Genomic DNA, 15,473 nt, shown 5'->3' with positions numbered 1-15,473 from the left:
TCTTCGGTCTTACCTTGCCTCTTAATAGGATACAAAGTCAAGAAGCTCATCATGTTGGCCAGCAGTGATTAAAGGGATAGATATAGTGTTTTACTACATAGTGCTATGTCAATGTTGCCATTTCGTGATGTAATTGTCATTACTGAGAGTCTACAGGAGTAATCCTCAGTCAAGCCAAGGGGCTATCAGAGAGTACTAGAACAGCAAGTAACGTGCATCACCAGAGATCAGTTCAAACTTGTGAACAGGGTCAGCAGGGTGCTTGGTGCATTCGGTCTCAGAGCTTCTGTACCATTCCAGTTCAGGGAACAGCTGATGGTCAGTCCTAAACCATGAGAAGATGCTTTGTTGTTATACCGGGCATTTAGGGAAAGAGTAGTTTTGTCTTAAGCAGTGGTTTAAAAGTGATGACACTACTGTCAGGTAGTCTGTGTAGCTTGATTCTTGTGCATGCAGTTACAGGGTCACTTGAGCAGACAGGTGATGTAGAGTAGCCATATATTTAACAATGATGAGCTTCTGTCTCCCATGAAATGTCACTTGTGCCACCTATGTGCCCTTATTGGCTTTTCCATTTTGTTTCCATTCCACTTCATGTACCGTGAAAGGCTTTTTGTGGCTGACAATGATTGACCAGGTGAACAGCTAAGCTTTAAGTACGATGCTGGAAATTCTGCAAAGTCCCAGCAGCAGCAATTTTTGGTAAAATTCAGTCTGTATTTTGTACCAAAATGAATATCCTTGGTCTAGCGATTGGAAGTTTCCACAACTTAATGTGCATCATACTGTGATCAGTATTCTATACACTGGAACAATATTTAATCTCCACCAACACATACATACAGAATACACATTTCTACAATACTTCACAATTTCTAAAAAAAAACAGCAGCCTTTAATCAGAAATCACAGGTTTAAAATGTTGCATATTGCAGACACTGTTATTTAGTAAGATCTACACGCCGAAATTGATAGTAAAATTCCAACAGATGTTTCTTTTTGTTAGTTATTTGCCACTGTGTGCTATATTACTAAGATAGATCTATTATTGTTTCAAAGACTAAATTAAAGGAACACATTCAAATATAAAATGAATAATACAGCTGTTCCTTATGATCTAAAGAGACTTTGGAGGGTGTAACAATTTATTTTTATGTACAGAAATATATGTCTCCTTTTGTCTACTTTCCATTGCCAAGCCTTTCAACATTTTTAACATGAACCTTTCAGTTACAGGGAATGGGTTGAATGAAGATTTAACGTACAATTTGGCCCATTGCTCTAATTCTGCTTTAGCTCTGCTCATTATTAGGAGATTTACCCACTCACTGATCTGTCAGACGTAGGAAAAGTCCGTTTTTCTTCCTGGGGGTGTTGAGGGGGTGGAGGAAAGAAAGGTAGTGATAATATCACCAGAGTAATAATTCAGAGACTTGTGGAAATGCCTTCAGGGTATATGAATTCTATTCTACATGGCATTTATGTTAATACAATCTAGAATTGAAAGCTAGCCTCAGCAATGGTTACCATGGCAACAAGTGTCAATTGTTATAAAAATCCACCTGGTTCATTAATTTTTTAGGGATGGGAATTTGCCAATCTTACTTGGTCTGGTCTAGTCTACATGTGCCTCAGATTCACAAAATGCAGGACACATCTCACCAAGCCAATTGTTATACATTACTACACTACGCTTAATTTTCAGCAAAGGAGGATGTGGTCAACAGTCCTGGCAAGTGACAGTAAGGTACTTACTGGAGCAAGGTTGGGATCCACCCAGACCATTCAACTCCTGACTTTATTACAGCCTTGGTTTAAAATGTAGACAGACTGCATTTGACATCAAGACAGTATTCGACTCAGTATGTGGTTTCAAGGAGTCCTGGCAAAACTCAAGTGAGAACACAGATCACCAGAGCATTACCTGCATCTCTGGATTATCGTCCAGTAACAATGTCATTAAGCCATTGTCTCCCTTTGCAACCGAGCAAAAACGGAATGATTAAGAATTGAGGAAAACTTTCAGTAGTTTGGAGTCATACTGAGCAAAAAAAGGAAAATGGTTGCAGTTGTTAGGGATCAATCAGCTCAATGCCAGGACAATGACAGCAGGCGTTCCTCAGGGTAATGGCTTAAGCCAAGCCAGTTTCAGTTTCTTCAATGACCTTTTCTCCACAAAGTCAGAAATCAGATATTTGCTGATGACTGTACAGTGTTCAGCACCAATTGTGAGTCCTCAAATACCGAGGGAGTCCATGTCTAAATGCAGCAAGGTAATATACGGGCTTGGGTGGTCAAGTGGCAGGTAACATTTGTGCTGCATAACTGCCAGGCAATGATCAACTCAACAAGGGAGGATCTAACCATTGCTAGTTAACGAAGTGTGGAGCTGGATGAACACAGCAGGCCAGGCAGCATCTTAGGAGCACAAAAGCTGATGTTTCGGGCCACACCCTTCATCAGAAAAGAGGGAATGGGGAGAAGATTCTGAAATAAATAGGGAGAGGGGGAGGCGGACCGAAGATGGTCAAAGAAGAAGATAGGTGGAGAGGAGAGTATGGGTGGGGAGGTAGGGAGGGGATAGGTCAGTCCGAGGAGGACAGACAGGTCAAGGGGGCGGGATGAGGTTAGTAGGTCGGAAATGGAGGTGTGACTTGAGGTTGGTTGGGCGGGGGGGGGGGGGGGGGAAATAGGTGAGAGGAAGAAAAGTGCTGCATTACAGAAAGAAGCCATTCATCCCATCGTGATTATAAAATCATGGATACGGTGAATAGCCAAGGTCTTTTCCGTAGGGGAATCCAGAACTAGGGGGCATAGGTTTAAGGTGTGACGGGGCAGATATAAAAGGGACCTGAGGGGTAACTTTTTCCATGCAGAGTGTGGTGCATGTGTGGAATGAAATGCCAAAGCAAGTGGTGGAAGAGGGCACAATTACACATTTAAAAGGCATTTGGACGGGTGTGTGAACAGGACAGGTTTAGAGGGATATGCTGGCAAAATGGGGCTAGATTAACTTAGGATATATGGTTGGCATGGGCAAGTTGGACCCAAGGGTCTGTTCCAATGCTGTACAACAGGTTTGGCAGGCAGGGACGAGCTGGGCTGGTTTTGGGATGCAGTGGGGGAGAGGGAGATTTTGAAGCTGGTGAAGTCCACATTGATACAATTGGGCTGCAGGGTTCCCAAGCGGAATATGAGTTGCTGTTCCTGCAACCTTCAGGTGGCATGATTATGGCACTGCAGGAGACCCAGGATGGACATGTCGTCTAAGGAATGCAGGGGGCAGGGGCGGGGGAGGGAGAGTTGAAATGGTTCGCGACTGGGAGGTGCAGTTGTTTATTGCGAACCGAGTGTAGGTGTTCTGCAAAGTGGTCCCCAAGCCTTCGCTTGGTTTCCCTAATGTACAGGGAGCCACACCGGGTACAGCGGATGCAGTATACCACATTAGCAGATGTGCAGGTGAACATCCACTTGATGTGGAAGGTCATCTTGAGACTTGGGATGCGGGTGAGAGAGGAGGTGTGGGGGCAGGTGTAGCAGTTCCTGCAGTTGCAGGGGAAAGTGCCAGGTGTGGCGGGGTTGGAGGGGAGTGTGGAGCGGACAAGGGAGTCCCAGAGAGAGTGGTCTCTCCGGAAGGCAGACAAGGGTGGGGCTGGATTATAGATGGCGGAAGTGTCACAGGATGATGTGTTGTATCCGGAGGTTGGTGGGGTAGTATGAGAGGACTCGGGGGATTCTCTTTTGGCGGGTATTGCGGGGACAGGGGGTGAGGAATGAGGTGCAGTCGGTGGAGGGGGGATTTTCAACCACTGCAGGGGTTGGGGGAGTTGCGGTCCTTGAAGAACAAGGACATCTGGGGATGTATGGGAGTGGAATGCCTCATCCTGGGTGCACATGCAGCGAAGGTGAAGGAACTGGGAATTGGGGATGGAATTTTTGCAGGAAGGTGGGTGGGAGGAGGTCTACCGCATCCGCTGTACCCAGTGTGGCTTCCTCTACATTAGGAAAACCAAGCGGAGACTTAGGGACCACTTTGCAGAACACCTACGCTTGGTTCGCAACAAACAACTGCACCTCCCAGTCGCGAACCATTTCAACTCCCCCTCCCATTCCTTAGACGACATGTCCATCCTGGGCCTCCTGCAGTGCCATAATCATGCCACCCATAGGTTGCAGGAACAGCAACCCATATTCCGCTTGGGAACCCTGCAGCCCAATGGTATCAATGTGGATTTCACCAACTACAAAATCTCCACTCCTCCCACTGCATCCCAAAACCAGCCCAGCTCATGCCCACCTGCCTAATCTGTTCCTCCTCTCACCTATCCCCTCTTCCTACCCCAAGCTGCACCTCCATTTCCTACCTACTAACCTCATCCCGCCCCCTTGACCTGTCCGTCCTTCCCACACTGACCTATCCCCTCCCTACCTCCCCACCCATACTCTCCTCTCCACCTATCTTCTCCTCTATCCATCTTCGGTCCACCTCCCCCCTCTCCCTATTTATTTCAGAGTCCTCTCCTGATCCCCCTTTTCTGATGAAGGGTCTAGGCCCGAAACATCAGCTTTTGTGTTCCTAAGATGCTGCTTGGCCTGCTGTGTTCATCCAGCTCCACACTTTGTTACCTCGGATTCTCCAGTTCCCATTATCTCTGATCTAATCATCGCTCCTCAGTATTCGTTGGCAGTACCAATGCTGAACCCCACATTATTGACATCTTTGGGGCTGGGGGTGGGGTTAGCATGCACAGATGCATAACTGGACAAGTCAGGATAGTGGTTACAGAGCAAGTCACGGGCTGGGAGTTCGATGACAAGCCAGTCATCTCCAGTCTCCCCAAAGCCTGCTCACCATCTACAAGACTCAAGCCAGGAGTGTGATGGCATGCTCTTCACTTGCCTAGGTGGGGCAGCTAGAAGAAGCCTGACACCATCCAGGACAAGGCTGACTAGTATCCTATCGACCACATTTAACTCTGCCTTCCTTCACCATTGATACACAGTGGTAGAGAGTGTGTATCATCTACAAAACGCACTGAAGTAACTCACCAAGTCTTCTCCAGCACCTTCTTCCAAAACCATGACCTCTACCACCCAGAATGAGACAGCAGATGTTCGGGAACACTATTTGAAAATTCCCCTCTGAATCCTAACTTGGAACTAAATCCACCACTCCTTCATTGTTGCTGGATCAAAATTATGGAACTCCCTTCCAAAGAGCTCCATGGTATCTCTACACCACAAGGGCTGCTTTGAATTACTGCAGTCGCTTTTAACCAACTGCTCCATGGAAATTAGGAATGGGTAATAAATAGTGGCCGAGCCATTCACACCCAGAAATGATTAAAAATAAAAGTTTTTGTTTCCCTTTCAGAGTATTGGCAATCTTCAGAATTATCTTCCCAGAGGGCAGCAAAAACAGATCTACTGAATATTTTTCAAGGTGGAGGTAGATAGTTTATTGACTAACCAGCGGATTAAAGGCTGAGCTCACAATCGAATCTACCATGACTCATTGAATGGTGGAGCAGGCTCAAGGGAATAAATGGTCTATTTAATGCTCTTAAATTTGTATATTTGTGAGTATGTTCATATCTCCAGACTCTTGATCTTACTGACTTGTCTCCTATCAGTGTTGAGTAATGCTCTCTTCGTAGTTTAATTAAGAGTAGTCCTTCCTTAGCATTCAGTTTGACCACTAAGTCCATCTTGAAGACTGGTTTAAGACACTGCTTTTGGCATTCTTCTTACATTGTCCAATTTATTTGCTTTTCAAATGCTGTAATGTCAGTGCAAATGGAGAGGGAGGGCCATTTTCATATTTCACATTAAAGGGGGAAAATTTAGTCACAGATAGTTTAAGGAACAGAATGCCATATAAGACAATTCTCCCCAACCTTGACATTGCCATAATAATCACAGTCTGGGGATGCATTGAGCCCTTAATTGGGGGTAGTTTCCTTAACATTAGCACCTTTATTGACTGTCTTGAACTTAGTATTTGCACAACATTTGATTGGAGTAAGTATCAATTATTTTTCTACTTGAGTCGACAGGAGATAAATCTGAAGACTGGCGTTCCACAAGACTTGCCCACAATACAAGTCCTAATACTTCTAAAACCACACCCATTTCCATCAAGAAGCGGAAGAGGAGAAGATACATGGGAACATCACCAATTGCAAATTGCACACCGAGCCATTCAGCATTCAGACTTGCGGGGAAAAAATGTTTCTGCTCCTTCAGTGTCACTGGGTTAAAATCCTTGGATTCTCTCCTGAACGGCATTGGGAGTCAACCTATAGCAAGTGGACTGCAATAGTTAAAGAAAGCAGCTCACCACCTCGAGGACAGCTAGTGATGGCAATAAATACTGGCCCAGCCAGCAATGCCCTCATCCCACAACAAAAAAAAAATCGGGACAGCCTGCCACCCTTGCTGCTGTGTGCTTGTAAAACAGGTAACTGTTCCACGAATGAGCACGGTGGCTCAGTGCTTAGCACTGCAGCCTCACAGCGCCAGAGACCCCGGTTTGAATCCAGCCTCGGGCAACTGTCTGTGTGGAGTTTCCACATTCTCCCCGTGTCTGCGTGGGTTTCCTCTGGGTGCTCCGGTTTCCTCCCACAGTCCAGAGATGTGCAGGCTAGGTGAAGTGGCCATGCTAAATTGCCTGTAGTGTTCAGGGGTGTGTGGGTTATAGGGGATGGATCTGGGTGGAATGCTCCAAAGGGCGGTGTGGGCTTGTTGGGCCGAAGGGCCTGTTTCCACACTGTAGGGAATCTAATCTCTAATCTAAACTGCAATTTCAAGTCCTGTCGCTTCTTCAATATATTTATCTGGTAGCCTTTTACCACAATCTAATTGAAGGAGGTAGCTCACCACCACTTTTTCCAAGGACAGTTCTGCATGACCAACAAATGCTGGCCTAACTAGTGGTGCTCACATTCCACATGCAATTTTAATAAAGGGAGTAACAATTAATGTCTGCAATCTGAATTAACTGCAAGAGTTATGGGGCTGGCTTTGGATCTCGTTCAGAAAGTTCACTATATTGATCCTGCATATGGAGGGAATTTCCTATAAAGAGATTGGGCTTGTACATATTGGAGTTTAAGAGAATGAGTCAAGATCTGATTAAGAATATTTCATATTTCAAGGGACTTGACAGGGTGTATGTGGAGAGGTTATTTCCCCTTCTGGGAGAGTCAGAACTGTCAGGCATCACCTCAGAATCAGGGATCAAATTTCTTCTCTCAGAGGACAGTGAACCTGTGAAATTCTTTGCGACAGGAAGTTATCAAGGATGGTTCTAAGGCTGCAACCCTGCTGAGCACAACAACCCCAAGACAATATGCCTAACAGCAGGAATGAAATCCCTCAGCACAAAATAATTGTTTGCATGTCAAAAGAATAGTACATTTTATTCAATAAAATATCCCAGCATCAGAATTTTTTAATGCTTCACTGGGGCACAACAATTTTAAAATGGAGACCTGTTCGATCTGTCTTGCCATTTTGTCTACTTTAGGAGAAGACTTGTTCTGGCGAGGGTGTCTAATGACAGTGCACATGTATTCAAGTGTGGCTTTTGTATATCAACCAAAGCAAAGCATTGTTCCACTTCACTAATAAAGTTTTATTTAAATCAGGATACTGTTTTACTGATATCCTTGAGTAAAATCTGAACAGTTGTTGGCTGCTATATTTGCTTCTGGACCTCAACAACTCATGAGCAAACTGTATGTTGGGAGCTTTAGAAGTTACAATTATTAGCTACTTGCAATACAGGTAAGTGGACTGAGATGGCTCTTGAAACTTATTAATTAAACTGAGATAACAAAGTGTGGAGCTGGATGAACACAGCAGGCTAAGCATCAGAAAGCTTTCTGATTAAGGGTCTAGGCCCGAAACGTCAGCTTTTGTGCTCCTGAGATGCTGCTTGGCCTGCTGTGTTCATCCAGCTCCACACTTCGTTATCTCGGATTCTCCAGCATCTGCAGTTCCCATTATCTCTATTAACTGAACTGGCCAGTTTGAATACATAAGTGCAAGTTATTGCTGTTGACTATGTTTCTGGCTTATACCTGCATTCATAATCTCATTAAAAGTTTGGTATCTACATCCTATGTCACGTTTACTTCCTTTAGTTTTTATTTGATAGGCAAGTCTATGGACATACACCGACCACTCCAATTCATGATTTGCCAAAATAAACCGCTATCCAAAATACGTATGGTTACGTTCCCCTATCAAATGGAATAAAATTAATCTTTTTAGTAAAAAGTGAATTGCTCTTCCCTTCTACCCCCACCCCCCCGCAAAAAAAATCGTTCGAGAGTGGCTTCAAACTTCGATATGGGAATGTGACTTGCACAGCAGGCCCATCAATTCCAGAAACACTCCCGCGATCTATTCAAAGCGAAACTCTAGCCTTGTCAAATGTGATTTCATTCAGCTTAGAGCCAGAACACCTCTATTACTCCATGCCGAGCATAAATTTACCCTTTCAGTTTTCTTAGTGCACAGGGAATTGCGTGGATCCGATTTCTTCCGCAGTTGAATGGTTCTGTTTAGCGCTTACCACATACTGCTGATTTCATCCCCGAGAGATGCAGTATTTAATTTGCCCCAGTGTCTATACCTTATGCCCTAACTGTCTGAGAGCGCTCACACATATTAACGCTATCGAATCACCGGGGTATTTTTCGGAGAAGTCACCACTGGATTGTTGGGAATACTCAAAACAGCGGGATAGTTCAGCTTTACTCCTAATAGCGTCCAGAAAAGCAAACTAACTGGAACTTGACTTTTTTAAAAATTTGCCGGAAAAAAACACATCTTTGTTCTTTTAAAGGTTTTGCAAAGACAATGACAGGCTTTTTACCTACAGCTGGCGAGACATCGGAAAAAAAAACAGTTCCCGATTCAACCAATATTGAAAACAGCTGACGATGCAAAGAAGTTAATTACAACGTGGACGTGTTTCAGCCAAGGGCCGCGTGAATAATTGAAACAAAAACGTGCCCAAGACGTTGCTACAGTGCAAGGAAATCGGTCTATGTTCTTACCTGGGTCATGAAAGGGAACAAGAGCAAAATTATACAGAGGCTTCTTGGGTCGACTTAGAGAGGTTTCTAAAATCTTCGAGGCTCCTTCAATGACTTGAACTAGATCATCATACATGGACCCAGTCACATCAAACACAAAGGCCAGGGTAGAGGCTCCCTCAGAGATGTCCTCCGCTTTCTCCTCGCTCACAGAAGGAGCATCTTGGGCTGCAGACTGGGAAAGTAGAACCACGCACGCTGCGCAGATGTTAAATAACCGTTTAAAATTCACCGGCACAGTCATTGTTTCAAAACAAAACTCTTCAAAAGTCGTTTAAATTTAAGCGATACATTTAAAAAAAAGCTTGGATCTGAGAATCAATGATAAGTTTGTATCTCTTCTGTGGTGGTCTCCAGAACAAAACTGCAAATAGTCAGATCTCTTCCTCTCTCGATTTCGCTTTCCTCTGTTGAGCAGCTGGGCTGGTTAATGTCCCCAGCTCTGTGAAGCTGTTGGAGAATTTAACTCAGCCTGCAGCTTCACCACTCCAGTCAGGCTCTTCCCTCTCCTCACGCAGGGAAGATGATACCCGGGAGAGTGCTGTGTGCCGATTGGAGCACATTACACTGGAGTCATTCGGATTTTAGGGGCCCCCTTTGGGGTGAGTGTTAAGTTTAAAGGTCAGCCGTTAATACTTTTTGACTCTTGGGATCAATGGAAAATGCGCCGCGAGTTCAGCGTTTTTAAAGTTTATTTTTTTTCCTAAAGGGAGCTGGGTAATTACAAGTATGTTTGTGATTAAAGTTGATGGAGTTGTGCTAGAAGCCGACATTTAATTACGTCCCTAGTTACAGAACCAAAGTAATGACAAGAAAACAGATTAGCACTGGGTAATTGATGAGGCAGAAAAACGAAGCTTCTACTTACAGATACACAGAGGGGGTAGAAATGGTGGTAGCCGGGTCACGGCCACGATTTTTTTTGCTCAACGATGCAACTACTGAACTATGAGCAAGCCGAAACTAGTACTATTGGCCTGTTGAGTTATTCGAAATTAGCCTGTTAGCCAGTTATTTTATAGAATAACGACATTTTCAACATTAGTGACACTGTTTTCTAGAAACGGAAAATTAATATTGAGTCACCCTTAAAAACAGACAAATCGAAACTTCAAATTCAACATTTGGAGTGGGATTTGTTTTCCCGGCATTTTCTGTGATTTTGAGTGGAAGTCGTTGCTGCCAGTCAGATAGAGAACGAAGTGACATTTTATTTGAGTAGCTATTATGCATAAACTACCTTAAGTATACAGTAAATTGATATGTTAAAATATTCCCTATTAACATTCATGTACGTTTATTATTGTAGTCTATGGTGAAGAGGGGATCATTAACTTAATGGTATATATTAATTCTAATCTGAGCCACAACATAATTGTACTTCAACTCTACCAAATGCTCAAACAAAGCTTTTCCTGGAATTCATCCCATTCAAACAAACCAATGCAATGCCTACTTGGAGTATGAAACTCACACTTTGATTCACACACGCACATTCAAGTTGGTAATTATTAAATTCTCCATAAAAATCTTGCTGGCACAATCTAAAGTTTACATCCCAATCTCATGTTGATATCTGGGTTGAAAACCCCAGTTTTCAATTCAATATGTGGATCTGTTGATTTGCTTGACTGGGATCCTCTAAATGCATTTGCAGCTCTGCCTCCATTATAGTATGAACTGTCATTTATCTGACTGCTAGTTGCACAGCATGACAGTGCACAATTTAATGGCTAAGTTTGCCTTCAGACTTCAAAATAACCTTAACTGTGACAATACAGGGAATGTTGGAGAAACAGGCCTGTCAGCTCAGCCCTATGAGAGTGCCCACACCACAGGGATACAGGAGTTCGCCCAGTGAGAAGACCACATGAGAACATTTATTGGACAATATGGTGAGCTTAAAATAGATTTGGAAATTGTCTGCATAAATATGCACATTGTAAAAGTCACTACACAATGTGTCTCCATGTTTGCTTACCTGGTCAACATCAAAGCAGACCTCCTGTTTCTACTGGATTGTGGGATACCACACCCCAAGGGCCAACAATCTGGTGGGAGGTAATGATTGTCATTCTCCAGTCTGCGTGCTCTGCTGTGAGGAGGCAACTTTACCATCTCACAAGTTGAGGAGGAGGTGGGTGTTGCCTCTTCATAGCAAACATTGCATACAGAATTGCTCCCTTGAGTTTAGTTATTGTGTACACCCTTGTGATAAAGAATCAGCATATCCTTTCATGCAAGGCTATAGGACACAAAGCCCACAGGCAGCACCACCCCCCAATCATTCCTGTCCTGTACCATGGAGATTTCAGTCGACAGCACACAGGAGAGGCTGGACCAGCTGTTATCCCTCAATGAGCTGACTAAGGTTGTTGAGTCCTTTGGGAAGAGTAAAACTCCTGAAAGTGATGGCTTACTGGCCAAGTTGTCTTCAGCTCTGTGGGACTTGATTAGCCAGGACTTGTGACAAATATGTGCAAATCCATGAGGAAGTGCATCATTGACCTCATCTACAAGCAGAATAGGGAGAGGCAGGAAATTGGCGATCAGTTTCACTGCCGAATGTGGTATATAAAATCCCATCGAAAGTCATCGCCAGCTGGGCGAGGTCAGCTCGGAGATCAATGATTCACCCAGACCAAACATGTGCTGTACCAGTCAGATGTCCTTTAACATCTGTGATTACATATGTCCGAGTCAGCTGGATGTACAGCTGTCTCATCAGCTTGGACAGGAGAAGGCCTTGGACAGGATATTGCACACCTACATGAGGCATGTGGTCTCCAAAATCGGCTTTGTGGAGGAAGTCCGCATTGGATCTGACTGCTCTACCTCAACATCATTAACACAGTCTCAATCAAGGAAGTTTTTTGATAAGGTCTGAAGTCAGGTAGAGCTACCCACTCTCTCCTGCCTTGTGTTGCATAGATGGGAAAGATTATGTTAGAAGCACTGAATCTCTTTATTTTAAATTCAATATTTCAATAGCGAAATAAATTATTGTTGGATTAAGATAGAAGATGTAGTTTGGATAAACAAACACGAGTTAAATTAAAAATATTTGTATCTGTTTTATCATAATTGAGAAATTTGATATTCCATAAACAAAATAAACCTTTTCAAGGCCAGTGAGAGTGTCAGCAGCAACTGAGAAATTATTATGTCATTAAAAATCTAATTTCACTTTAACTTGTCAAAGGGCTTGTGCAGCAAGTCTAATAGATAAGGAGTCAGTTCATAAAATTCTACATTACAATCTTGGGGACCTGAACAACACATTCTCTGGACTAGTGTGGACATTAGATCTTACCTTTGGTTTTTGTGGAGAACTGCAGAATTCAGCCTGTATTATTTTCAGTGAACCTGACATAAAGAAATATTTATATATTCAATGATAATACAGACAACGTTTAACTTTAATCCTGGGCTTATTGAATTACTGCAGGTTTACCATGCACATGAATTTTGAGTGTCACTTTCAGAGGAACTTTGTAAAGATCATCCTGCTGGAGTAACCTGAAAAGAATTGTACAGAGTGTAAAATTGTGGATTGTTTGATGCTTTTGATAAAGTTTGGTGTCTTTAGTTATACGTGTAAAGTACTGACAGAGAATAAAAACCAAAAGAACTGTGGATGCTGTAAATCAGGAACAAAAACAAAGTTGCTGGAAAAGCTCAGCAGGTCTGGCAGCATCTGTGGAGCAGAAAACAGAGTTAACGTTTCGGGTCCGGAGACCCTTCTTCAGAACTGACAGAGAATGATCATTTCAAATTATGGAACACATTGAATTTTTCTCGCATCTTCTGCTGCAAAAAAAATTTGAAGATGCATGCCTCCATCTAGTGGTTATGTGCCGTGTTAAGTACTGTTAAATTTATGTTGTTAAAAGGTAAATGGTCAGATTTTTTAAGGATAAGAGGCATTTCACGATATTGGTTACACATTTTAGTTTTTACACTTTCTGACCACAAAGTACATGCACTAGGGCCAAATGCAAAGCAACTTTTGTATTTACTTAGTAAATTCATTGAGAAACAATTGAGAAGCAGGATGAATTGGAGTTCATGAATTCAATGTCCAGTGGAGTATAGGAAGAGAAATAGAGGGATGGAAAGATTGGTTTAAGAGAGAGTGAGAGAGAAAGATAAAAAAAAGCAAGGAAAATTAAAAAAACTTTTAAATATTCAAAACCAGTTTGCAACCTATATAATCCATGTAATCCATGTTAGTAATTGTTTTGTTTATGAGCAAAAGAGGTTGAGTGAAATCATTAATAATTATTGGAACACTAAAAATGGCATATATGCTGATAATTGTTTGAATTGCCTTTCTCTGAGATTAATGGAGGAATAATTTGCAAATGCAATTACTTCATGGAAAATATGGGAAGCTGAATGTAAATTCATAGAAAATGGGAGCAGGAGCAGGCCTTTCAAGCTTGTACCACCATTCCACATAAGGAAGGAATTAGATTTATTTTCAAATGACCAGTGAAAAGTTTACAAAGTCACCACTTACGGCACCATCTTCAGTACGTTACAATCTTTCTTAGGAAAAAGTAGAAAATCAAAGAAACACAGCTAACAGTTCAACACCGTCATCCATAAGCATCTGGCCATGCTGAGCTTGCACTCCCTACAGGGCTTGACCTGCCCTGCTTCGGGCTCAATCTCACTCCCACCACTGCCCCAGGCTGCCACCTCTCACTGGCGCCATCATACGATCATGACTGATAATCCAACTCAGTACCAGGTTCCCACTTTCGCCTCCATACCCTTTAATCTCCTTAGCCCTAAGAATTGCACCAAACTACTTCTTGAAACATTCAATGTTTTAGCCTCAGCCACTTTCTGCAGCAGAGAATTCCAGCAGCTCACCACACTGGGTGAAGAAGTTTCTCCTCATTTCAGTCCTAAATGGCCTAATCTGTATCTTAGATTGTGACCCCTAGTTCGAGACTCCTCGTTCAATGTAATTCCTTCCTGTATTGATCCTGTCTCATCCTCTTGGAATTTGATAGGTTTCCATGACATCGACCCTTATTCTTCTAAACTCCAGTGAATATTGTCCTAATCGCTCCAATCTCTCTTCATACATCAGTCCCGCAATTCCAGGAATCAGTATGGTAAACCTTTGTTGCATTCTCTCCATAGCTAGAACATCTTTCCTTAAATAAGAAAACCAAAACTGCACACAATACTGAGGTGCAAAATTTCCTCAAAGCTGCATGAGTGCAGCTGCTCCAAGGTTCCATGCACAGCAATTGGCATTGGTTCTGGAAGTTGTTGCCACACATGAATCTTGGAGGCACATGTAGCTAGAAGAAAAATTAGAGGGAACACTGCTCAAGTGTGGTCTCACCAAGGCCCTTTATAAGATGCCATTTTCATAAAGCTAATTGTGCAGAAGTTTGTGATTGTCCGCAATTCACAAGATCCCTCTTCTTTTTTTATTCACTCATTGAACATGGGCATCGCTAGCTGCCCAGCATTTATTCCCTGCCCCAAGTTGCCCTGGAGAAGATGGTGGTGAGCTGTCTTCTTGAACCACTGCAGTCCATTTGCTATTGGTAGACCCATAATGCCCTTGGAGAGGGAATTCCAGGATTTTGACCCAGCAACAGTGGAAAAATGGTAATACATTACCAAGTTAGGTTGGTGAGTGGTTTGGAGAGGAACTTGCAGGTAGTGATATTCCTGTGTATCTGTTTCCCTTGTCCTCCTTGATGGAAGTGGTGTTCAGTTTGGAAGGTCCTGTCGAAGTATCTTTGGTGAATGAATTCTTCATCACACATTGGTGACTGTACATTAATAATGACTAATTTCTACATTAATAATGGTCTGCATTATTTTTTCATCAAAATTTGGCTCAAGAAACAACTGCAGCTAAGGTTTCTTTGGTGAAGGAACATTTAGCAGCCTATCTTCAAAATTAAGCATTCAAGGAACATAAGCTAATTAGTAAACAATGAATATTACACAACAATTTTTTAAAAAATATACTGTCTTTTGGATGATATGTTAAAGGAAAGGTACATCTGTAATTTCAAATGAGCATAGGTGATTCTGAGTCATTAATTGAAGAAGGGCAAAGGGATTTTATTTATATTCCTCAACTAACATTATTAAAAATTGACTATGTGGTCATTATCATGTTGCATTTGCAAATCACTTCTATGCACATAATTGGCTGCTGCTTATAATACAATACAGTGATTATTAAAAAAAACTTCACTTGCCAAAAACATGCAGCCTAAATACAAGACTTCCTTTATTTTCCACAAACCAACAAAATCATTTAAGTGATAAGTTCAAGTATTTTTTAAAATGACAGAGTATAATTACAAGCACGCACTTGCTATC

The 15,473-nt window shown here is 42.5% G+C and overlaps 1 protein-coding gene across 5 annotated transcripts in view; it reads right to left on the bottom strand.

Annotated features, from left to right (window-relative positions):
- hmcn1 (hemicentin 1) overlaps positions 1-9,605 on the bottom strand; it is a 545,704-nt gene extending 536,099 nt beyond the window's left edge. For all 5 annotated transcript variants that reach the window (XM_059647829.1, XM_059647834.1, XM_059647832.1 and 2 more), the window contains exon 1: positions 9,069-9,605. In XM_059647829.1, the coding sequence (XP_059503812.1) occupies positions 9,069-9,351 (283 nt within the window). In that variant the 5' untranslated portion in view covers positions 9,352-9,605. The remainder of the gene's footprint in view (positions 1-9,068) is intronic.
- Positions 9,606-15,473: the final 5,868 nt, after the last annotated feature.

This window comes from Stegostoma tigrinum, chromosome 8 (genome assembly GCF_030684315.1).
Source record: "Stegostoma tigrinum isolate sSteTig4 chromosome 8, sSteTig4.hap1, whole genome shotgun sequence".
Lineage (NCBI taxonomy): Eukaryota > Metazoa > Chordata > Chondrichthyes > Orectolobiformes > Stegostomatidae > Stegostoma > Stegostoma tigrinum.
Note: the sequence above shows the minus strand (reverse complement) of the source record. Positions and strands in the feature narration are given on the sequence as shown.